Consider the following 23,371-nt stretch of genomic DNA (forward strand, 5'->3'; position numbering starts at 1 on the left):
CATACTCACAACCACGCTGCTGGGAACTGTTTGTACACACTCCCGCTACAATGCTGACTGACTCACAACCACGCTGCTGGGAACTGTATACACTCCCGCTACAACACTGACATACTCACAACCACACTGCTGGGAACCGTTTGTATACACTCCCGCTACAACGCTGACATACTCACAACCACACTGCTGGGAACCATTTGTATACACTCCCAATACAACGCTGACATACTTACAACTACGCTGCTGGGAACCGTTTGTACACACTCCCAATACAACACTGACATACTCACAACCATGCTGCTGGGAACCGTTTGTACACACTCCCACTACAACGCTGACATACTCACAACCACACTGCTGGGAACCGTTTGTATACACTCCCGCTACAACGCTGACATACTCACAACCACGCTGCTGGGAACCGTTTGTATACACTCCCGTTACAACGCTGGCATACTCACAACCACGCTGCTGGGAACTGTTTGTATACCCTCCCATCTTGTTCCCAACCACACATGTACTACACAATGTTGTTCTAGAATACTAGAGTCTAACATTCTAGAGTTTTGTAACACACCCTGGAAACAGCCATTTTACCTTTAATGGCAGAGGCTGGCAGCTCTTCAGAAACAGAAACCAGGCTTTCCCTTTATTTTATTTTACTTTATTTTGAGATGAAGTCTCACTCTGTTGCCCAGGCTACAATGCAGTGGCACAATCTTGGCTCACTGCCACCTTTGCCTCCCGGGTTTAAGCTATTCTTCTACCTCAGCCTTTCGAGTAGCTGGGATTATAGGCACCTGCCACCATGCCTGGCTAAATTTTTTTATTTTTTTATTTTTTTTGTATTTTAGTAGAGATGGAATTTCACCACGTTGGCCAGGCTGGTCTTGAACTCCTGACCTCAAGTGATCCGCCTGACTTGGCTTCCCAAAGTGTTGGGATTACAGGCGTGAGCCACCGCACCCAGCACCCCATGTTTCAGAAAGCGGAGAAAGACAGACAATATAAGCAGACTAACTTTACATAGTGCCATCATGCATTCACATAGCTCCTCCCAGTTTATAAAATGCTTCTAGCTTGCCTCTTAGCAAACCTGTGAGGTCTGAGTGGGAACAATACTTTCAACATCCAAATTTCCAGTGGCTGCGGGGAGCCAGGTCCTGTGACAAACACTTCATTTGATCCTCACAATATACTCGGAAGTTAGTTATGATTTGTACAGACAAGAAAATAGAAGCTCAGAGAAATGACAACCCTTTTCGAGATCCTATAGCTTGGTAAGAGTGATGATGGTGCTGGTGGGGCCAAGTGTTATTTTTTAATACTTTCAGGCAATTTTGCAAAGCCAAGTGATTTGCAGCTTGTCTCTGAAAATCTGCCTTTCTTTAGGAAGCACAGCTGGTTGCAAAGCAGATTTCACAGCAGGTAGAGAGGAGTCAGGCAGGGCAACCAAATGTTATTTAAAGGTCTTAGCAAATATGTCCAGATTCCAGAGACCACTGAACCTAATGAAGTCTTTTTTTTTTTTTGTGTGTGTGTGTGTGTGTGTGACAGGGTCTTGCTCTGTTGCCCAGGCTGGAGTACAGTGACACAATCTTGGCTCACTGCAACCTCTGCTTCCTGAGTTCAAGCAATTCTCCTACCTCAGCCTCTCGAGTAGCTGGGATTATAGGCACCTGCCATCACACCCAGCTAATTTTGTTTTGCTGTTGCACTTTTAGTAGAGACAGGGTTTCACCATGTTGGCCAGGCTGGTCTTGAACTCCTGACTTCAAGTGATCCACATGCCTCGGCCTCCCAAAGTGCTAGGATTACAGATGTAAGCCACCATGCCGGGCCCCAAATTTCTCCTTTTAATATAACTTCTGACCTCAGAATCTAGAAGATTCATCTTAAACCTCTAGATCTTTTGTTTTAGAACATTTCATTGGATTAAGATGATGGAACAGTCACAAAATAATGCTTACCATAAGCATTTTTGGTGAAGGCAAAGAAGAAATGTGAGACTCAGAGAGAAAAGGGGAAGCACATGATGTCTGCAGTAGCTGAGACATGTAAAGCATGGGAAACACTTATTTAGGAAGGATCTTAGGCTGTTTTGACCCCTACGTCAAATCTTTTCCAGGCAAACAACATGATTCAACAGGCAAGAGAAGCAAAGACCTAGAGCTATGGGCTAGATCTATTCTTGTAAATTTCACAATGATGGATCACAAAGAAAGCGGGGAGATGTCCCTTCCTAGAGTTAGCTGAACAGCAGGGCAGAGGTTGTGATGGCATGGAGTGGGCAAAAACAGAGCTGTGTTACACTGACCTTTAGCATCCCACATGGCAGAGTTGACTCTGAAGTTTATCCTTGTACTGAGATATGAGAAGGAAGGAGCGAAGTCCCTTACCTCATAACGAGGGTGTCATAATCAGCCATGGAATTTCATGTCCGCCCTTTCCCTGGTTATCTGCTATTTCAAAAGGCTAATGACACTCAAAGTACAACTTACAGGGCAGTGATCCAAGGCTTTCATGCCAGATCCTCTCTGAAGGCCTTCATGATGGTGAACATGACTGAGCTCCTACCGCGTGGTGGTAACACTGCATTTAAGAGCTTTGTCTGTACTATCTCATTTAATCACACAGCAGCCCTACGTAAGTTTTTATTGCTATTTAGAAGGAGAGAAAAGTCTAAGAGAGTCCAAGAAACTTGTCCAAGGTACACAGCTAACAGTTGGCTGAGTATCAGAGTCAGATTTTGAGCTCAGGTAGTCTTGAGTTCAGAGCCCAAGCACATATCTGTGACTGCATACCATCTCTTCCAAGATCCCCTAGCAAACTGGTGTGTTTATATGTGCGTTTCTTTTGGGAATTTTTACTGGTCTCTCAAAGAAAACTAAGATCCATTGCCCTACAGGAAGCCAGACCCAATACTAGACATGTGGACCTGATGCCAAGGGTGGGGCAACAGCTACCTTCCCCCTTGAGAAGGGCTCCCTAGCAACCTGGACATTCTGCCTGCTGCAGAGCCCATTACCAACTCAGAGCCTTGCTTCACTCCACTGGAGGGGCCAATGCTCCACGCGTCCCAGCTGTGCGACCCCCTAGCTCTTTCTTCTTAGCCGTCTGCTATGCAGCAAGGGCTCACAGCTCCGTTCTGGGCCCTGCGGTGAACCCTGCACCATGGGTACTTCACAGGGCATGAGGAAGAAGTTGACCCCACAGCTTGGCAATGGCAGCAACTCTTTCTCTTAACTGTAGCTGCTAATAGCAATCGCTTGAGCATGCATGCTCTTGAGAACACGTGCTTATTCTTTGTGGGAAGGAAGTGTTACCCAAGTGTGAGCACTTGGCTGACAAGAATGGTGTTTGCCCAGATTACAATGAAAAGCTCCCTCAACCCCAGGCACCCCTCCCCTTTCCTGAACCACACACACAAAGCAAATTGCCTTTCAGCCTTAGATTTCAGCTGTCCAATGGGTGAGGCAAGATACATGACACATGGAAGGGCCAATAGACACTGATCCCCTCAACCCTCAGGATGTGCTTATGAACGGCTCCATCTCAGCCTTTTTTTTTTTTTCCCCCTGAGGTGGAGTCTTGCCCTGTTGCCCAGGCTGGAGCGCAGTGGTGTGATCTCGGCTCACTGCAACCTCTGCCTTCCAGGTCCAAGTGACTCTCCCACCTCAGCCTCCCAAGTAGCTGAGATTACAGGTGCCCGCCACCACATCAGGCTAATTTTTGTATTTTTAGTAGCGAAGGGGTTCACCATGTTGGCCAGGCCAGTCTCAAACTCCTGACCTCAGGTGATCTGCCCACCTCGGTCTCCCAAAGTGCTGGGATTATGGGTGTGAGACACCATGTTCGGCCCCATCTCAGCCTTTAAGTATGTTGAGTAAATATTATTCACAGTCATGATATAGGCAGCTTGTTCCTTTATCAGCAAGAGCTTCCAAAGAGCACTAAAGAATCAGAGGGACAGAATTGAGGCCACTGAGAGAGGTGTCAAGTTGAAATTCCCAAAACCTTCAACACCCCAGAGGAAACATCACTGTCTTGCAGGGTCGCTCAGAGTGAAGATTTACTGTTCAATACTGTAACCACTAACTACACGTGGCTACTGAGCAGTTGAAATGAGGCAAATCTAAATTGAGATGTGTTTAAGTATAAAACACACACCAAATTTTCCAGATGTGGTATACAGAAAATAACATAAAATCTCAATGTTTAAAATATTGATTATGTATTGAAATTATAATATTTTGGATACTCTTGATAAGTAATCTTAACTGCTCTTTTTACTCTTTTTTTAATGTGTCTGCTAGAAAATCTTAAATAATATATGTTGCTCATGTTATTTTTTTGGACAGTGCTGATTTAGAAACTAAAGGCCTTGGCCGGGCTTGTTGACTCATGCCTGTAATCACAGCACCTTGGGAGGCCAAGGTGGATGGGTCGCTTGAGGTCGGGAGTTTGAGACCAACCTGGCCTGAGGCATGAGAATAGCTTGAACCTGGAAGGTGGAGGTTGCAGTGAGCCAAGATCACGCCACCGCACTCCAGCCTGGTTGACAGAGTGAGACTCAGTCCAATAAAAAAGAAAAAGAAACTAAAGGCCCTTTTACTTAATACCTACAGGATATAAGCAAAAGGTAGTGTTACCCAGCAGCAGCAGTGAACATGTTGTAATTGTTCTGGGAGAACTTTTTTCCCCACTAATAACCAGCCAGAGCTTCATCATCCCATGTCATGCTTGAAAACTATGTATGTGCATGTATACATTAGCAAAGATAAATCCAGACATCTTCAGAAACCTGTCCCAGCAACATCTTTTATCAGTTCCTCTGGTTTCTGCAGCAGCAATTTGTTCCTTTGGGTCAACATAGAATCCATCCAACAGATTTTATGATCTTTTGCCTGGAGCAATAGATCCTTATTTTAAAACTGCTACCACGTACTGGCTGTTGTTACATGCCAGGCACTATGCTGTGTATTTTACATTTACTACTTCATTTAATCCTTGCATAAGGTTGTCAGAGTAATTACAAATGAGGAAACTGGGTTCAGATAATACATAACTTGCCCATGCCAGCTTTTCTCATTCCAAAACCTATGCTCACAGCCATTCTGTGACACTGCCTTCTACAGGAAGGTGGCGGGAGAAGCCAGGGTTCCTGTGCCGTAGATAGGAATACCAGTACTCTGGGGGGAGGTCAGCACCTCCCTCCTCTTCAAGCCTTTAAGGATATTATCCTCTGCTTTACAAGCTTTCCTTCCCTGGGCTCACAGCCTAGGGAGAGCCACACCACGTGTTTGGCTCAAGAGCCTTTACCAGGAGTAGAGAGGAAATTCCAGGAAGTGAGAGGGCTCCTGGTTTCTCCAGACAAGAAACTGGAGAGGGCAGAGGAGTCAGGGACATCCTGCGTCACTTTAGATGGATGGTTATCTACCAGAAATAAGCTGCCAGATGCCAAACCCAGTGCCACACAGGTGGCCAATTTGCACAGATGGAGAAACATTCTATGGGTCGAGAGTGTGTCATCACCAGAGAAAGATGGATTAGTACATATTCTTTTTTTTTTTTTTCTTTTTTTTTTTTTGAGAAGAGTCTTGGGCTTCTGTTGGGACCAGGGGCTGGAGTGGGGCAGGGCCACGATCTCTGCCTCCGCTGCAACCTCGCCATCTCGGGTTCCAAGGATTCTTCTGCCCTCAAGTCCCTCCCGAGTAAGCCTGGGGAATTACAGGGCATCTGCCACTAGCCTGGCTAATTTTTGTGTTTTAGTAAGAGATGGGTTTCACCATGTTGACCAAGCTGGACTCGAACTCCTGACCTCAGGTGATCTGCCCACCTCAGCTTCCCAAAGTGCTGGGATTACAGGTGTGAGCCACCGCTCCCGGCCAGGACACATTCTGTATTTGCTCAGTGTTTGGAACACTATGACAGCAAAGCTGTCTTGGCAAACCTAAAATTTTATGGAAAGTGACTTTGGAATTAATGACATCACTGTTAGTCATTCCGTATCTCTGAATACCGAGTACCTGGAGCAGGTGGTTGCTTCTCCTCCTCACAACCTCTGAAAGTTTTTGCTCTTCATACCAAGGCATAATGGGGGCAGGAGGAGGAGCAGAGACTATGAAATAGTAGGAACAGAGACTGTGAAATAAATATTCAGAAATCTGGCCTTTAGGCCAGACTAGCTTCTTCCCCTGAGATTACAATGATATCTGGGAGAACGCTTGGTTGTTTAAAGTATTTCTTAAAGCCCCAAGTTTGCTCAGGTGTCAAAGACTCATTCCTTTAGGACATGGTCATGAGAAAGTCTATTTCAGCCACACAGGATAAATAGCAGACGATTGAAGCACACGAAGACAGGTAGGGCTTCCAGGAGGGAGGAATTTTCTTCTCTTGGCATAAACGTTTTCAGAAACAAGACCAGAGCGTTCTTGTCAGTCAGCCGAGGCCGCACCTCATCCTCAGCCTTGTGGGAGTCGTGGGTGCCTGTGTGCGTGATTACTAACAGGATTTGCATCCCGGGGATTTTGTTTTGTTGCAGCCTTAAGAGCCACGATCTTCCAGTTTGATCTTAATTCTGCTTTCCTCTGGCTCCTCAAACTTTTGCTTAGTGGAAGCTGTATCTTCAGAACCGGCACCACAGCTGTTTGTAAGAGCTGAGAACACAGGGGAAGTTTGCAGTTCACACCCCGACAGGTTACAGCCATGTTTACTTGCTCTTATTTCTGGAATAGTGAGTACACGGTGTGCTCTACCTTCAGGAATGTTCCCGTTAGGAACCTGTAAGCCCGAACTGAAGAGAAACTTGCTGTCATCACCCAGCAGGGCCCCCAGGACTACTGTCTTCCATTCATTGGGAATTCACCAGATGCCTAGTATCTTAGAGCAGGAGGCTGGTAAGGTCAGAGCTCGCTGCCCTCTGCCTTTTTCTCATTTCACAGATAAGGAAACTGAGGCTCAGGTAGTCTTATGGATTTGCTGAAGCCTTTTCCAGGAACACACCAGTAGGGGCTCCCTTTGCCTCTCCCCCAACATGATCACAGGCTCACTGCATTGCATTCCACTTAGGTCAAGCACCTTTTGCCTCTCACCTTTTCCTGGGGAGAAGTAGAGCCCAAACATGCCAAACCTTTACTTTTCACCTAAACTTGATCAGGCCACTGAGTCAGAAATTGAAGTGAGGCAGGGAGAAAGGGGGAGCTGGAGGAAGGGCAGCTAGAAAGTTGCTAGAGGTTTTACTAAAACCCACCATCCTGGATACAGCTCATCTTATCTGATCTCGGACGCTGAACAGCTGTCCTTGCATCTGGTTTATGGACTAGGCTGGTCGCTATTGAGGAAGCCACAAATCAGGCAGAAAGAACCCTCCCTCAGTAACAGTCTGTTCAGGAAGCAGAGATGGGATAAAGTAGCAAGGAATTAAAGAGTTACTCCAGGCAGAGGGGGCTGCACTTTGAACCTCTGCTGGCCAAGCACAGACTACTTCTGTTCCAAAGCATCATTCGATGAAATAACGTGGCCTCTCCCGATCATACGGGTAACTTCTAGGCCTAAGAATCCCTAGAAGGAAGGAGGGCTGGGAAGCAAAGTAGAGGACAGTGTGCCCCCTCCAGCAGCCACAGTCCTTACAACACCCACGGCCCCCCAACTTGGTTTTAACCTCAGGCTTTCCATTCCCGCCAATCAAAGGTATCACACGAATTGGGCTAGTAACTACAGCAATGATTTTCCAGCTCATAATGGCCATTACCTGGACCACTGCATCTCTGTCTCTGAGGGCAATGGAGAAAGGGAAGGGGCTGAGCTCAGCAGAGAATAATTAGGGCCTACAGAGGTAAGCCAGGTGTCTGTAAGTGTGGGGTGCTCCTGACCTGAGGGTTTAAGGCAGCTGAATTTCACCTTCTGTGTTGATCCTCCAGAAGTACAATTCTGTAGGGTTTATTTTTAATTAAAATATTCACTTTCCTTTCTTATTGCAAAGACATTAAGACAAAAAATGAAAATTAATATAAACAAAGCAAGGACAAACCACCCATAATTTCTGTCACACAGAGCGAGCCACGTTTAATCGTTTGTTGTATGTAATCTTTCCTTTTGAAAAAAAAAAAACAAAATGGAATACTAATATATATTGTTGTATGATGCGCTTCATCAGTTAGCAGTACACTGTGGTTATCTTTCTAAGAGAATATATATATAAAATATTATTTTTAGTGATTGCATGCCACTCAGTCATGTGAATTCACTACGTGTTATTCATCCTGGTCCCTCTGTTGGACATTGAAGCTGTGTCTAAATTTTGACTGTTAGAAATCACACTCGTTAAATCTGATCATATTATTTTATTTATTTGTAATAAATCCCTCAAATTAGAATTTTGAGTCCAATATGCACACATTCTTAAAGTTTGGTGCACATTGAAGAACTGCTGTTAATGAACATTCCTACCGGCCAGTGTATGTCTGTTTCTCAAACTCACAACAACACTGAACACCATTGGTATTTTCTTCTGGTTTTGACCATGCTCACTTGTAAGCATTTAAGAATACAAAATCCTAGGCCGGGCACGGTGGCTCACGCCTGTAATCCCCAGCACTTTGGGAGGCCGAGGCGGGCGGATCACAAGGTCAGGAGATCAAGACCAACCTGGCTAACACGGTGAAACCCCGTCTCTACTAAAAATACAAAAAAATTAGCCGGGCTTGATGGCAGGAGCCTGTAGTCCCAGCTACTCAGGAGGCTGAGGCAGGAGAATGGCGTGAACCCGGGAGGCAGAGCTTGCAGTGAGCCGAGATCGCGCCACTGCACTCCAGCCTGGGGACAGAGGGAGACTCCGTCTCAAAAAAAAAAAAAAAAAGAATACAAAATCCTTGTACTTATTATGATTGCTATTAATTTGCATGCCTAGAGGCCTAACACTGTGCTGATGTTAGGCTCCAAAAAGGACACACACAGTCACCTGGCTCAAAGGTTCTCAGGACAAAGGCAATCTGTAAACACAAAGAATCAGAAATTACCCAGTGTGGGAATACAAATCAAAGAAAGGATACATATGGAAGGGGGGAGGGAACACAAAATGCATAGATAACATATTGTTCCCAGTGCCCTAGTTTTGAGATCGTGACGTGTGCAATGACACACTTATTAACAGAATTCCCTTATTGATTCCTAATAAATGTGAGGTGCCATTCTAAGTAATTATACAATCTCACAGTATCTTTATAACATCCCTCCAGGAGGGGTGTTACTCTGCTCATTTTGATATTCAGGAGACTGAGGCACAGATTTAACTGACTTGTCCAGGGTCATGTACACTGGTAAGCGTCTGAGCCAAAAAACATTCATGGGATTTTGCTTATGGTTCCAGTGAGTTTTTGGATTCAGATGATTTTGCAAATTGACCCCAAGCTGTCCAAGCAGAGGAGAGAGAGAAACTGCAGGTCAGGGAAGAAGCAGTTATGATGAATGTGGTTTGGAGAGAAGCAACCCCCCAATCCATGGGTTTAGAAGTGACCCTCTGAGACAGGCCAAAGCTAAGGCTCCTTAATTCCATCCTGGGGGCTTGCTACTCAAGGAAGATAAGTAGAGAATAGCTATTGGCTCTTCTTTCCCTCTTCTCACTTCAGACTGCCAGGGGTTCTCATACTTCAGTCTACTTAGGGATATATGCGGACCTGTTAAACATGGATTCCCAGAGCAACCTCAAAACATTCTGGTTCAGAGGGTCTAGAGAGAAGCCCTGGAATCTGCATTTCTAACCATCAGGAGAGACTGATGTAGGTGGTCCTTAGATCAAGCCTTGAGACTCATAGCAAGTCGACTGTGCTCACATAATCCTGAGATGAATGTGAGATGCCAGCTCCTTCCCTGCCAGAGTAATCAGAAAGCAAGCCCACAGTTGGTGGGAATTCAACCCTTTATACTCATGTGGATTTTCCTGGCTAATAGCTGGGCCATCTTACTTGGGAGTAGCAATGGCTTCCCAAGGGTCCTGTCATCCCTGTGATATTTCAGACAATTAAGAGCTGCCCCCAGCTCCTTGCCCTGACCTGTGTAGAGGGAGGGTTAGTATTTCATGTATCAATAACCAATCTGTAGCACCCTAAAAGCCTGGGTGAGGGATACAGACTGTGCCAACTTGTCAGGAAACCTTATAGCCATAAGCTTACTTGTTTCATAAAAATGTCCTAGAAGATGGAATCAGCAAGTGATAATTATTATCACTATTACTGGGATCATCGTCGTCATCAACACCATTGTCAAATCTAACATTGATGGACTGGCTCTCTTTGCCCAGATATTTTGCCAAGGGCTAGTCTTGTATGATCTCTTTTAGTCTTTACCATATCACTTAGGGGAAAACCTCATTACAGTTTTATCCCCGTTTTACAGAGCAGGAGAATAAGGCATAGAAAGGGGAAGTAATATGTCCTACGTCACTTAACTAATGTGTGATGGAGTCAGAATTCCAGCCCGGGCCATCTGACTCCATTTGAGTAGTTTCTGTGGTTCTTATTTTACTGGTGGAGAGGGACAGAGGGATCATGTGACTTGCCCAGGAACGTGAAGTTTGCCAGGGATATCACTGGATCCTACAGGATCCTACTGACTAGCTGCTTCGGCCTCCTTCTGCAAGGTTGCTGCTTCTAGATGGTGTTAAGACAGACTCTGAAAAGGGAGAGTTTCGGTTAACTAATGGCACTGAATAGAAAGCAAGCTGTGATCCTCAGGGAACTCTACACTGTCATGTAAGTTCCTGGCAGGAGTAATCAGAAGGCTGAGCCTCTCACAGTTCTGCAGTGATACAGGTGTTAGATGCCATCCATGGCTCTCAAAACATGTCTTGAGGCCCCAGTTGAGTCTGGGCTCTGTTCAGGGATTGAATGCCAGGCTGACCACCCAACACTAGTTCTGATGCTCTTTGCCAGTGTGCTGGTGACTTGCCTTGAGGCTGCTAAACTCACTGTAGGCTTCCAGGAACCCTGGAACATCTCCCATCCATTCAGCGTGCAAAGGTTGGGTGCAGGCCTCCAGATTGCCTTGGACAAGGTCAACTCAGAGCTAGTGGACCTTGGAAATTTCAGCTGGGAGTTCACTTACACCAACTCAGCCTGCAGCACCAAGGAGTCTCTTGCTATTTTCAACAACCAGGTCCAGAGAGAACAGATTTCTGCCGTTTGGACCAGCATGCCCAGAAGCAACTGAGGTAGAGCATATATAGCCTCTGGAAACTTTGAGTTTCCATTGGAAGGGGTGGCCTTCAAGATGATGGTACAGATTTGAATAATCTCCTGGCAAGGGTCACATTATTATAACCATAACGGTGTAGATCTTGAATACCATTTTTGAGACACAATTAAACTATATAATTAGAAGAGTTAACATTCTCTTTAAAGAAAGTCTTTTCTCTCTTTCTTTCTTTCTCTTCTTTTTTTTTTTTTGTTGTTGTTGTTGTTGAGACAGAGTCTCACTCTGTTGCCCAGGCTGGAGTGCAGTGGCTGGATCTCAGCTCACTGCAAGCTCTGCCTCCCGGGTTTACGCCATTCTCCTGCCTCAGCCTCCCAAGTAGCTGGGACTACAGGTGCCCGCCACCTTGCCCGGCTAGTTTTTTTTGTATTTTTTTAGTAGAGATGGAGTTTTACTCTGTTAGCCAGGATGGTCTTGATCTCCTGACCTCGTGATCCCGAGTTTTTTACTTCTGGAGCCGAGGGATTGGTCTGTGATCTCATGTTCTAGGGACCACTTGACCCATCGTGATGCCGGCGCTCAGGCCTCGCCGAAGAGCCTGAGGGATTACAGGCTTGAGCCACCGCGCCAGGCCTCTTTTTCTTCTTTCTTTCCTTCTTTCTTTCTTTCTCTTTTTTTTTTTGAGATGGAGTATGGCTCTGTTGTCCAGGCTGCAGTGCAGTGGCATGATTTCGGCTGACTGCAGCTTCTGCCTCCCAAGTTTAAGTGATTCTCCCACCTCAGCCTCCCAAGTAGCTGGGATTACAGGAGTGCCCCACCATGCTCAGCTAATTTTTGTATTTTTAATAGAGACAGGGTTTCACCATGTTGGCCAGGCTGGTCTCAAACTCCTGACCTCAGGTGATCCACCGGTCTCGGTCTCCTAAAGTGCTGGGATTACAGGCGTGAGCCACCATATCTGGCCAGAAAGCCTTTCAGATCAATAATTGTTCGTTCACCTACCCTCTTCCTCCTCTTGTTGATTGTTTGAATTTAATGCTGTTGCATATAGACTCTTATTGTTCACTCTCATGTTCCTAAGCTACAAGGCTTAGGAAATTAAGAAGAAACAAATGTTTGGTTTTAAATAGAAAACTATCAATTGTTTGAGTAGGCTTTTCTTTGGTGTGTATAATAAATTAATCAGTGAAAATACAAGTAAATGAGAAAGAATCAAGTATGGCAGACTACCTTACCTACAGCAAGAAAATGAGGGAAATGAATGACCTGTATTTGTTTGGTTGTTGGGATGAGCTTTGTTGGTGTCCTTGGGTGTCATGAAAAGTGTTGATGCAAAAGGTGAACAGGAAGGAGCAGCACAGGTCTTACTCTCAACAATATTGTAGAACTATCATTAGCTGGAGCTGCAGAACTAAGTTTACATTTAAATTTGAGCCAGTCTCTCCTGAAATTCCCCATCTGACATATTTCTATCTGTTCAAAGGCTACCTAAGAGTTAATACCAAATGTCATGGAGCCTTTCTTTATCCCTTCATCTCTGCCCTCCATATCCCTAATTCCCCAATCAAAACTAATTGTTTACTTCTTTAAATGCCTATAAATCTATTATCTATACATCTTAAAGAATATATTTCACTTTAAATCTATTTTTTATATACCTTGGTTCTTGTAATAAACCATGAGCTCCTTCAAGAGCAAGGTCTCCAAAGTTTTTTGTATGTGATAGGCCCCTAATTAAAATGAATGAAAAATGAATAAGGGAGAAATTAAGAAAGAATGAGAGGATGAGTAACTATGAGTGTGGGCCTTGGAACCATACTACCTGAATTCCAACCCTGCTCCACTATTTGCTAGCTATGTAACTTACATCTCTGTGTCTTCCTGTTTTATCTTAAAAAGGGGGTAATAATAACACCTAGAAATGTTGTGAAAGTTGAAATGATATATGGAAGCTCTTAGAGTGCTCAGCACATAGTGAGTGCTCAATTAATGCTCGCTTTTGTTATCTTTGTTCTCTGAGACTGACGTTGTCATCAACATTACAAAAGCGAGGGCCCAGTATGACCCATAGACTCACAGAATCTGAGGTTTATGCAGATGTCTTACACTGGGGTTTGCGTGTACATAAACTCAATTATGCAAAGACATCCTTTGGGTTATTTTCAAGGTTATCGGTTTGCTGGCCTCTGAGTGGAATATCTCCATGTTTGACTTTGTTGGACAAACCGAAAAGCTGTGTGACACCTGTGTGAAACTTGTGCCACCCAAGTAAGACATTGGTGACGTGCTCCAGAAAAGTCTCCAGTACCTGGGCTGGAAACACATTGGGATGTTTGGAGGCTACTCTGGGGCTTCCTCCTGGGATGGAGTGGATGAATTGTGGAGGGTTGTAGAGAATGAACTCAATTCCCATTTTATCATCACTGCCAGCATGAAATACACCAAAAATAGTTTAGTCTTTCTTCAAGAGCATCTTTGGAGGATATCATCAATTGCAGGGGTAAGTAGAAAAGTCTTCTGTTGCTTTTATTTTGAGAGAAAAATGGGACAAGCAGGTTATTTGAAAAAAAAAAAAAAACTCTTCATTTTTCTCTGAGGGTAAAAGCAGTTGGAAACAAGGTACAAAATTAATAATATATAAAAGCAATTTCCTTTATTGCTTGACATCACTAACAAAAAAAATGTGGGTTTTTTTGTTGTTGTTGTTGTTTTTTGTTGTTTGTTTTTTGTTTTTTTGGTCTAAAGTAAAATCCCACATGCTACAGTGTTATGAAACACAGAGTAAGTTCTAGAAGCATCTTCCAGGTGGGCTGGGTCCTGGAGTTCACTATTTGTTTACAGTAGGGGCTCTGCAGACTGACAGACCTAGGTTTGAATCCAGTCTCTGACACTTTTAAACTGTGTCCTCCTTGGGTAAGTACCTTAATCTCTCTGTGTCTCAAGTATCTTATCTATAAAATGGAGACAACCATCCTACCTGTGTCATAGAAAGGGGAGGATTAAATAAGGTTATACCTCTAAAGTGCTTAGCACCATGTCTGGACAAGTAGTTGGTCAACATATGACAGCAATTATTTTTGTGGTGATATCTATAAGGCTCAACTTTCTAGCATGAATTAGTAACTGACTCATTTTTGTTCCTCAAATAAACTCTCTCCAGCCTTGAGACTTTAGGGTTTTCTACTCCCTTGGCCTAGGGTGTCACCTGCACCCACTCCACCCAGTGATGCTAATGTGGGACTCTCAGACACAAGTGGCTCTCACTTCTTTTTCTTCCACAGCCACCTCCCTGTGTCCCTGCTGAAGCTCTAATAAAGAGCTTGAAAGACCAACATACTGATCCAATGAGGCAATTATTATGTGGTCTGAGTCACACTCCACCCTACCCAGCACCTTCTTGAGGGTAGCTTCCTCTCATCCCTGCATCATTGCTGACTAGGTCCAGAGCCCACCTCCTCAGGGAGGCCTTCTCTAATGACTCGATGTGAACTTGCTTCCCCTCCCCACCCATTAGCATCACAGCATCCATTTCCAACCTCACTAATTAGAATCTTCAATGATCTCTTTAATTTGTTCACTTGTATGCTGTCTGTCTGATGGCTCGTTCACTGCTATGTCTGTGCCCAGCACAGTGCCTGACACAACATTGGAGCTCAGATAAATAGACTATAATTTACTTCATTTAAAAAATAAACTAGCCGGGTGTGGTGCCTCACGCCTGTAATCCCAGCACTTTGGGAGGCTGAGGCGGGCAGATCACTCGAGGCCAGGAATTGGAGACCAGCCTGGTCAACATGGTGAAATGCTGTCTCTACTAAAAATACAAAAATTAGCCAGGTGTGTGGTACACGCCTGTAATCCCAGCTATCCTGGAGGCTGAGACATGAGAATGGCTTGAACCCAGGAGGCAGAGGTTGCAGTGAGCCAAGATCATGCCACTGTACTCCATCCAGCCTGGCCAATAGAGCGAGACTCTGTCTCAAAAATAAATAAATAAAAAATAAAACCCACTACTTCATTTGTATATTCTGAAAATGAACAGTGATGTGATTAAATGGCAGAAAAGTACCATGGCCTACTCTGCCCTCCGGCCAGCCCAACTCAGAAAGTCCAAATGCCCTTGATTCTAGGTCCTTTGTGAACTCCTCTTAATTGAGGTGTGGCTGACAAGTCACAAGCCAGGTCTGCTGTTCTGATTTTTGAGCCAAAAAGAAGAAAAAACCTAGAGCACAGAAGTGATCTCAAACTTTTTTGACTTGTACATTGTGAGGAGGCTGCAGCAAAGACTTCAGTGCTATAGCTGCTAGTTTGTACACTGCAGGCTTGGTTAAAGAAGTAAAACCTCAGGGACTAGTTTAGGCATTCCTGTTTCCTAAAACATGCCCAAGGAAAGAAAAAGTTCATGTCTCTTTTACAGTGGCTTTAGGCTAGACTTAGAGAGAGTGAGAGCATGCGTGAGAGCACACACATACACGAGCATGTGCAACTGGCTGACTCTGATTTTCATTCTTATAGTTATCATCTTAATCTGCAGCTCACAGGATGCAAATATTATTCTGCTGGATGCAGAGAACCTGGGACTCAACACTGGAAAATTCATTTTCATCATTTTGCTGCAGTTGGAGGTGGGTCCCGTTGACCACTCAATGGCTCCGGTAATAAGAGGTAGCAAGTATGGAGTACCCGCTATGACCCGGATGTATCAGCCCACTGAGCACTCACTACAACCCTATGAGGTAGGCACTCTTGCGTCCTCATCTTAAAATTAGGAGACTAAGATGGAGCTGGAAGAACTTACCCAGAGTTCTTCTGCACCGCTAGTGAAAGGCTGAACCAGGCCTTGAACTAGGTCGGCTGGCTTGAGGGCCTGGTCCTCTGTACTCCGTATCAGACAACAGCGGTTGAGGAAGAACTGTCATTTCTACCGGGTAGCTAAGACCTTCCCAAGGGACTCTCAGACACAAGTGGCTCTCACTTGTTTTTCTTCCACAGCTACCTCCCCGTGTCCCTGTTGAAGCTCTAACAAAGGGCTGGAAAGACCAACATACTGATGCAATGAGGCAATTCTTAGGTGGTCTGATTCTTTTGGTAATGATGAGAATGGCTAAAAATACAATTGCTTCCTATGAGGACTGAGTTACACGGTTTACACACATGATTGCACTTAATATTCTCAATGGTTTTGCGAGGCAGTTATTAAATGCATTATTTATGTACCTATACCTTTTGTACTTGGTATTTCCAACAGCCTTGGAAAGTAGATATTATTAGCATTCCAACGTACAGGTAGAAAAGCCAAGGCTTAAATAATTAAGGTACCTTACCTAAGATCTCGGAGCTCCCAAGTGGCATAGCTAGTATTCCAGACTGAGCCTTTCAGACGCTGAGCTCATCCTACACAACTCTGCTTTCTGGAGGGTTTATGGAGTGCTGGGCCTCACTGTGAGTGCTTAATATAGTAAAGCTTATTTCAGCTCACAGCCACCCTATGGGGTAGATACTTTTATCATCCTCATTTTACAGGAGAGGAAACTGAGGTTCAGAGAGGTGCCAAAACTTGCCCAAGGCCATCCAACTAGTATGAGGGAGAGCTGGCATTCAAACCCAGGTGGTCTGGGCTCCTTTTCCACCTCTCATCAAGTGCACTGATGCATGGAAATAATGCCAGTAGTATCTGCCTCACAGGGCTATTGCGTCTGTGCTTGTAAGCATCTTACACAATAGGCATCTACAAAAGCCACTTGCCTTTTCCTATGGACACACTGCATTATTTTTCTAGCAGTTTTATCTTTCTAAAACAAGCTTTTTAAAATTATGATCACAAGAAGCTGCAATAGGACAGAAGAAAATAAAGGGAGATATGTAGTAATGTCCCAGATTTTTCCTTCTTTATCATGAAGTCTTTCAGATGCACAAAAACATCTCAGATTTCTTTGGATGGTGAGCTGGAATTCTAAAGGCACGCCAGACTTTCCAGAATACTCGCTTACCTGAGATTTCCATTGTGACCACTTCCCTTTCTCTTTACTTTTCCCCTCATCTCTGCCTTCAGGCAGATGAGGAGAGGAGAGGATGGACCACATTCAGTATTGGCAGGGAAACTTTTCAACTCCCCTGTTGCCTTCTCCCATACCTTGATGATCCAGTTCCAACTGGTGTGTAGTGGCAGAAAATAGAACTAAGAATACAACAATGTCCATGCAATTGAATTCATGCCACTTCATGAAAGAATAGCATAAATCTATTTTATAAAAGTATTCCCAGTATAGGTTTAGGTGGAAAAAAATCAAGCTGCAGAACATTATGGTATGATATCATCATATATATATGTTATGTGTGAGTGTGTGTGTGTGATGTCAAAACACATATGTATATATACACACACATATATATAATGAGTGGGTATATACTATTCATAATAGTAATAATATAGATTATAATGATGATAACAAAACATGCCACAAGTAAAAAAAAAAAAAAAGCAAGAATCTATAGTCTCAAGCTTTTAAGTTTTGTAATAATTGTTAGTAGGTAAGCTTTCTGCATCTTAGCTGCTGTATGCACCAAGTACATTTTTACTTTTTTATTTGTGGCTTTCCTTCCACTGCTTATATGCCAGCTAGAGAACATGGACCTTGTATTGCAGGCCTTCTGGAATCACTGTGTTTCCAAGGATTAGAATGTAGTGGTTCAAATTAAACATTGCGTTACACACAGTTCCCTTGCCAAGGCATTTCCTACCAAATAACAACATTTATTTCATTACTTTTTAGGACCATTTTTGGAAGGAAGTACTGACAAATCAGAAAATGATGCACCTTCCAAAGATGTATGGGTCAGTGCTTCTCTCATTGCCCTCAGCTCCTACGGAGAAGGCCGTGGAGACGCAGGCTTTTGGAAACAAGTCTACCAAACACTGAGGAGGCCGCCTTTCCGCAGCACCATCTCCTCGGAGGAGCAGGTCTGATGCCGGGTCTTCCAGCTCAGTCTCCCTCCTCCCCTTCTTTGATGATATTTGCATTTGGCTTTTGCATTTCTCCCTCTTATTTCTCCTCATCTCTCCCCACCTCCCTTACACACATGCAGGTGCACACACACACGCACTTCCCCATCTTCCATGCCCAAAATAAACAGCAGTTTGATGCTCTCCTCCTGTGAATTTATACTTCAGAGGTCACTGGGTGAAAGGCCTTTGGACCAGAGGCCTATGCCCCCATCCTACTGCTGCTATTTGCTAACTGTAGGACCTTGTAGCGAATTGCTTAACCTCCCTATACCTTGGTCTCTTCATCTGTGAAACAGGACTCATGATGGCATCTAACTCCCAGGCTGTGGTGTTGTGTATTTAGTAACATTGTCTATGGAACTAGCAAAGCAGATACCTTCCTTTTTTGAGGGAAGGTCTTGCTGTGTCACCCAGGCTAGAGTGCAGTGGTGCAATCATGCTCACTACATCCTCGACTTCCTGGGCTCCAGCAATCCCCCCACTTCAGCCTCTCAAGTAGCTGGAAATACAGACACATGCCATCACGCCTTGATAATTTAAAAAAAAAATTTTTTTTTTGTACAGATGTGATTTCTCTGGGTTGCTGAGGCAGCTCTTGAACTCCTGGGCTCAAGCAATCCTTCCACCCTGGCCTCCCAATGTGCTAGAATTATAGGCGTGAGCCACTGTGCCTGGCCGAGAACAGATATTAATGGCTACTCAGACCATGACAATTTCCTTCCCCAGGAGGATGCCAGGACCTAGACCCAGGATGGAGTGGTCACAGATGTGGAGCTAGGACAGGTCAGGGCCAACAGATGGGCTGGAACAGGGAGAAGATGGTCAGGAGGGAGAGGGTCTGCCTGTGGTAATCCCAGTATGTGTGTGATGAGGAGGCACAGTGTCTGGCTCCCACAGAGAATTTTTTGAAGAGAGACCTTTGTCCAGAGCTAGAGCTACTTCCAGTATGGGGCCAAGCTGAAGCCCTAAGGTGACCACAGGCCACTGATGACAAGGAGTTTGATTCGAAATGAGGGGGCCGATCCTGGATCCCAACATACAAGACAAGATAACCAATTAAAGAATATTTGAGGAGCAATCTACTAAGTGTCAGCTTTGTACCTGGTACTGTTGGGAGAATAGTGCCTGGCATTTAGTAGGCACTTGTATTTTCCTTGACTGATCAATAGAAGACATCATGTCCTGAAGACCTACTAAGGGTCAGGGACTGCAATGGATAGTTTACCTATTATGCCTTATTTAACTATTGTCACATTCAACCCAACAGCGGTTTTATCCTTTTTTTTTTTTTTTTTTTTTTTTTTGAGATGGAGTCTCACTCTGTCACCTAGGCTGAAGTGCAGTGGTGCAATCTCGGCTCACAGCAACCTCCGCCTCCCGGGTTCAAGTGATTCTCCTGCCTCAGCCTCCTGAGTAGCTGGGATTACAGGCACCCGCCACCACGCCCAGCTAATTTGTGTATTTTTAGTAAAGATGGGGTTTCACTATGTCAGGAGTTTCGCTGGTCTCAAACTCCTGACCTCGTGATCCGCCCGCTTTGGCCTCCCAAAGTGCTGGGATTACAGGCGTGAGCCACCGCACCTGGCCTATTCCCATTTTATAAAGCAGTGAGCTGAGATTCAGAGAGGTTATGGAACTTACCCATAGCCAGTAGGGAGCTGAGCTGGTCTAGTTCCAACGTGTACCCTCTTCCCCTGAAACCATGCTCCCTCCCACCTGAGGCCTGAAGGGCGTTCCTGAAGGATCAGCAGATCTAATTGGGAAACGCGGCATTCAGAAGGGAAATGAAGACCACGACGTCTGGGTTTCACAGCGCAGGCGCAGGCGTGTGCTGGGCCCTCTGCAGTGTGGAATGGGGGAGAAAGTACTGTGTGCCACTGTCAGCCGGACGAACAGAGAATCCTCCTAACTTAGTGCTGGACGGTGACTCAAGAGGCCACGAACCTCTTGAGACCCTGCTTTGCTTGTCTTATTGAAGGTGAGCCTTTACTCTGCCTACCTTCACGACGCCGTCCTGCTCTATGCTGAGACCGTGAAGCAGATGGTAAAGGCTGGAGGCGACTTCCAGGACGGGCGGCAGCTGGTCAGCGCTCTGAAGGTACCAGTCAGACCACCGTGCAGGGTAGGTGGCTTACTGCTGGGCGGTGTTCTAAACTCAGACCTGCGGCTCCGGTCGGTGGGGGCTTTGAGATCTTGGGCATGTAATTAAAGGCCTCTTTTAGGGCCTGCCTCGCACTGAACGCCAGAATTCATCTTTCCTGTGGGGATTCCAGTCTTCCTTCTGTAAGGGTAGTCGAGATTAAGACCTCCCAGTTCCCACAGTTCACTCATCTTCTGGCCGGAGCCTGCCCAGACCAGGAGAGGAGGCTGCTGGGCACCTTATCCCCTTTTGGGAATTCTCCCCCTCAGTTCCATTGAAACTGAGTCCATCAAGAATAAAATTCAGAAATGTGAGAGCCGTCTCCTGGGGTCACTTCCCATCTGCAGCCTCTGTGATGGGGGCCCTGGCGCCACAGACTTCTAAAGATGGGTTGTAGTCTCATTCTTGCTTTCCTGGTGGGGATGAGTTCACTCCCTGGTGGGGAGTGAACTGCTTCCAAATCACACTCAGCTGACCAACTGCTTTGATCGTTCTTGTTCTAGTTTTCTCACCTGTAAGACAGGGATAACACCTGCTACCACATACAGAAATAATAATAACCGACATTTAGGGAGGGCTTACCTTACACTAGCCCAAGTGCTAAGAGCTTCTGAGTAGTACCTAACTGAATCCTCACACAGCCCATGAGGCAGGTCCTGTTTCTATCTGTATTATTCAGGTGAGTAAACCGAGGTTACAGAGGTTATGTACCTTGTCTAAGGTCACAAAGTTATTAGATGGTGGAGCCAGGATTCAAAATCAAGCCTGCCTTCTCCGGGGCTCATGTTCTTTGCTATCCTGTAACATAGGCATAATGAGAATATGACATGCACCTGGCACAGAGTATGTGCTCATTAAATAGTAGGTTCTGTTTTTTTCTTTTTGAGACAGTGTCTTGCTCTGTCACCCAGGTTGGTCTTAAACTCCTGGGCTTAAGGGATCCTCCCACCTCGGTGTCTTAAAGTGCTGGGATCATAGATGTGAGCCGCTGTGCCCGGCCAAATGGTCCCTATTTTTGTACTTTATATTTTATATTTTTCTATTTCATAGAAGCAGGCCTCATTTACCCTATTGATACCTTTTGCAAGTGGAAATATTCACCAACTTCTCTCTCTTCTTTCCTTTCAGACCCTAAAGCATTTGCTTAAAAAAGGAAGAGGTCACAAGGTGGGGGATCCTTCTTTCTGCTCTCAATTTAATCCTCTCTGCCAGATCAATTAATTCCTCTTTCCTGTGGTTTTAGAAATTATTCATGCTGGAATGAGGGAAGGGTGTGAAGAGCAGTGAGGCCCTTTAAGAGCCTGAGTCATCCCACTTTGGTTCTAGGGCCCGTGGACCCCTTTCAGGGACTCATGACCAAAGGGTCCTCCTCACCCCTCCAAACTGGCTTCTGTTCCTTTATGGGCTACAGGACTAGCCTTGGCAGAACTGGAGTATTTGTCTCTGTTTCCTCTGTTCATTTCTGCCACATGGTGGCATCCACTCCATGGGCCAGTGCCGCAGGGCTTTTGGACCATTCCAGAAGGAAGGCCTCCTCTAGGAGGCCAAATTAGGGAGCAGAACCCCCAAACCCCACTGGCTTTGGCTCCGTGAACGCAATGCACACTGAAAGCAGTGGCCCAGGTTGTCGCAGGAGCTCTGGCCTTTCCCGTGCAAACCTTGGGCTCAATACCCACATTCGGGATGCCCACGGATATGTACACAGAAAGGCAGTGTGGCATGCTGGAAAGAACACAGCACTTGGGGCCCGATAGGCCTGGGTTTGTGTGCCAGCTGTGCCTCTTCCTGGCCCTGGCAGGAAGACTCAAGGAGTTTGTGCCTCCAAGCTTTGCTTGTTGGGAACAGATAGATGATGGTGCCCCCTCTGAAGGGTTAATTAGGATTAGACATGGGACGTCAACACCATCGGCAGTGCTGGGCACTTATTAGGTGCTTTATCAGTGGTAATTTTGTGTCCTGTCCCCTGTGAGACAAAATCAGCAATATGTCCTTTGTCAGAGCCTATGTACTAGTTTGGGGTGTGAAGGAGCTGTGCTTCAAGTGAAGCTGTGCTTCCGCGATCTCTGATGCATTACTTCAGGAGAGCACATCCTTAGAAATAACAAAGAGCACAGCAGGCCCTGCAGAGTGTCTGCACCAAACCTCTGCAAAGGGCCTGCAAAGCCTTCACACCAAGACCATGAGGGAAGGAGCTGCCATGAGAACAGAGATTGCAAACTTCTGCCCCAGGGCCTGGCAGCATGGAGGCGTGGGGTGGGTGGGGTCAGGGGAGGAAGATGGGAGGAACTGAAGGAAGCAGCTGTCCCTTGGCCCCAGACAACTGCTGACATGTTGTCACATCTGATTGTTCAAAGGAAGCATAAATCTGAGGTTTTAAGTGAGATTAACTGGAAACAAACTTTTTTTTAAAGTGCTGAACAGGCTTCCCCAGTGTGGGCCTGAGAAAATACACCTGCCTGCCCAATGTGGCCCTTTAGCCCTAACAGGATGCCATCTCTCAACTGTCTTTTTCCCTTTGCTGGTCCCCGTTGACCCTGTCTCAGATTCACTGAAAAGGCAGAAACCGTGTCTGGTTTTCAACGGCTGTTGGGGAAGGGGGTTCTGTTGATTTGAGTTGGGGCAGGCTGGCATTTTGAGCCACATGCTGCTCTCCCTCTCCTGACCTTGTGCAATCTCCTCTCTTTCTAGGAATCACCAGCCCTGTGTTTGTGGATGCCCAGGGAGAAAGGCACATCGATTACTCTGTCTATGCCCTACAGAAGTCTGAAGATGGGCCCCTTTTTCTTCCTTTTCTTCATTATGACAGCTATCAGAAAGTAATCAGGTACTGGCAGGACATTTCTGCAAGTGTAGATTGCTCTACAGAGAGACATAGGAAGAGGAAGGCCCTGGGAAGGCCAGTTTGGGATCCAGTCCCTAGAATCCCCCAAGTAGCCTGGTGCTCTTATAACTCATGAAGATAGCCGGGCGCGGTGGCTCAAGCCTGTAATCCCAGCACTTTGGGAGGCCGAGACGGGCGGATCACGAGGTCAGGA

General features: G+C 45.5%; 1 protein-coding gene across 1 annotated transcript in view; it reads left to right on the forward strand.

Moving 5' to 3' along the window:
* Positions 1-10,827: 10,827 nt before the first annotated feature.
* Positions 10,828-23,371, forward strand: part of LOC108538805 (guanylate cyclase 2G-like) — a 45,217-nt gene continuing 32,673 nt past the window's right edge. Inside the window, 8 exon segments of the mRNA XM_017887101.1 lie at positions 10,828-11,177; positions 11,179-11,209; positions 13,358-13,694; positions 15,706-15,815; positions 17,964-18,053; positions 18,056-18,151; positions 20,175-20,340; positions 23,025-23,185. Coding sequence (XP_017742590.1) covers positions 10,828-11,177; positions 11,179-11,209; positions 13,358-13,694; positions 15,706-15,815; positions 17,964-18,053; positions 18,056-18,151; positions 20,175-20,340; positions 23,025-23,185 — 1,341 coding nt within the window.

The sequence above is a fragment of the Rhinopithecus bieti genome, unplaced genomic scaffold (assembly GCF_001698545.2).
Source record: "Rhinopithecus bieti isolate Rb0 unplaced genomic scaffold, ASM169854v2 scaffold_13348, whole genome shotgun sequence".
NCBI classification, from domain to species: Eukaryota; Metazoa; Chordata; class Mammalia; order Primates; family Cercopithecidae; genus Rhinopithecus; species Rhinopithecus bieti.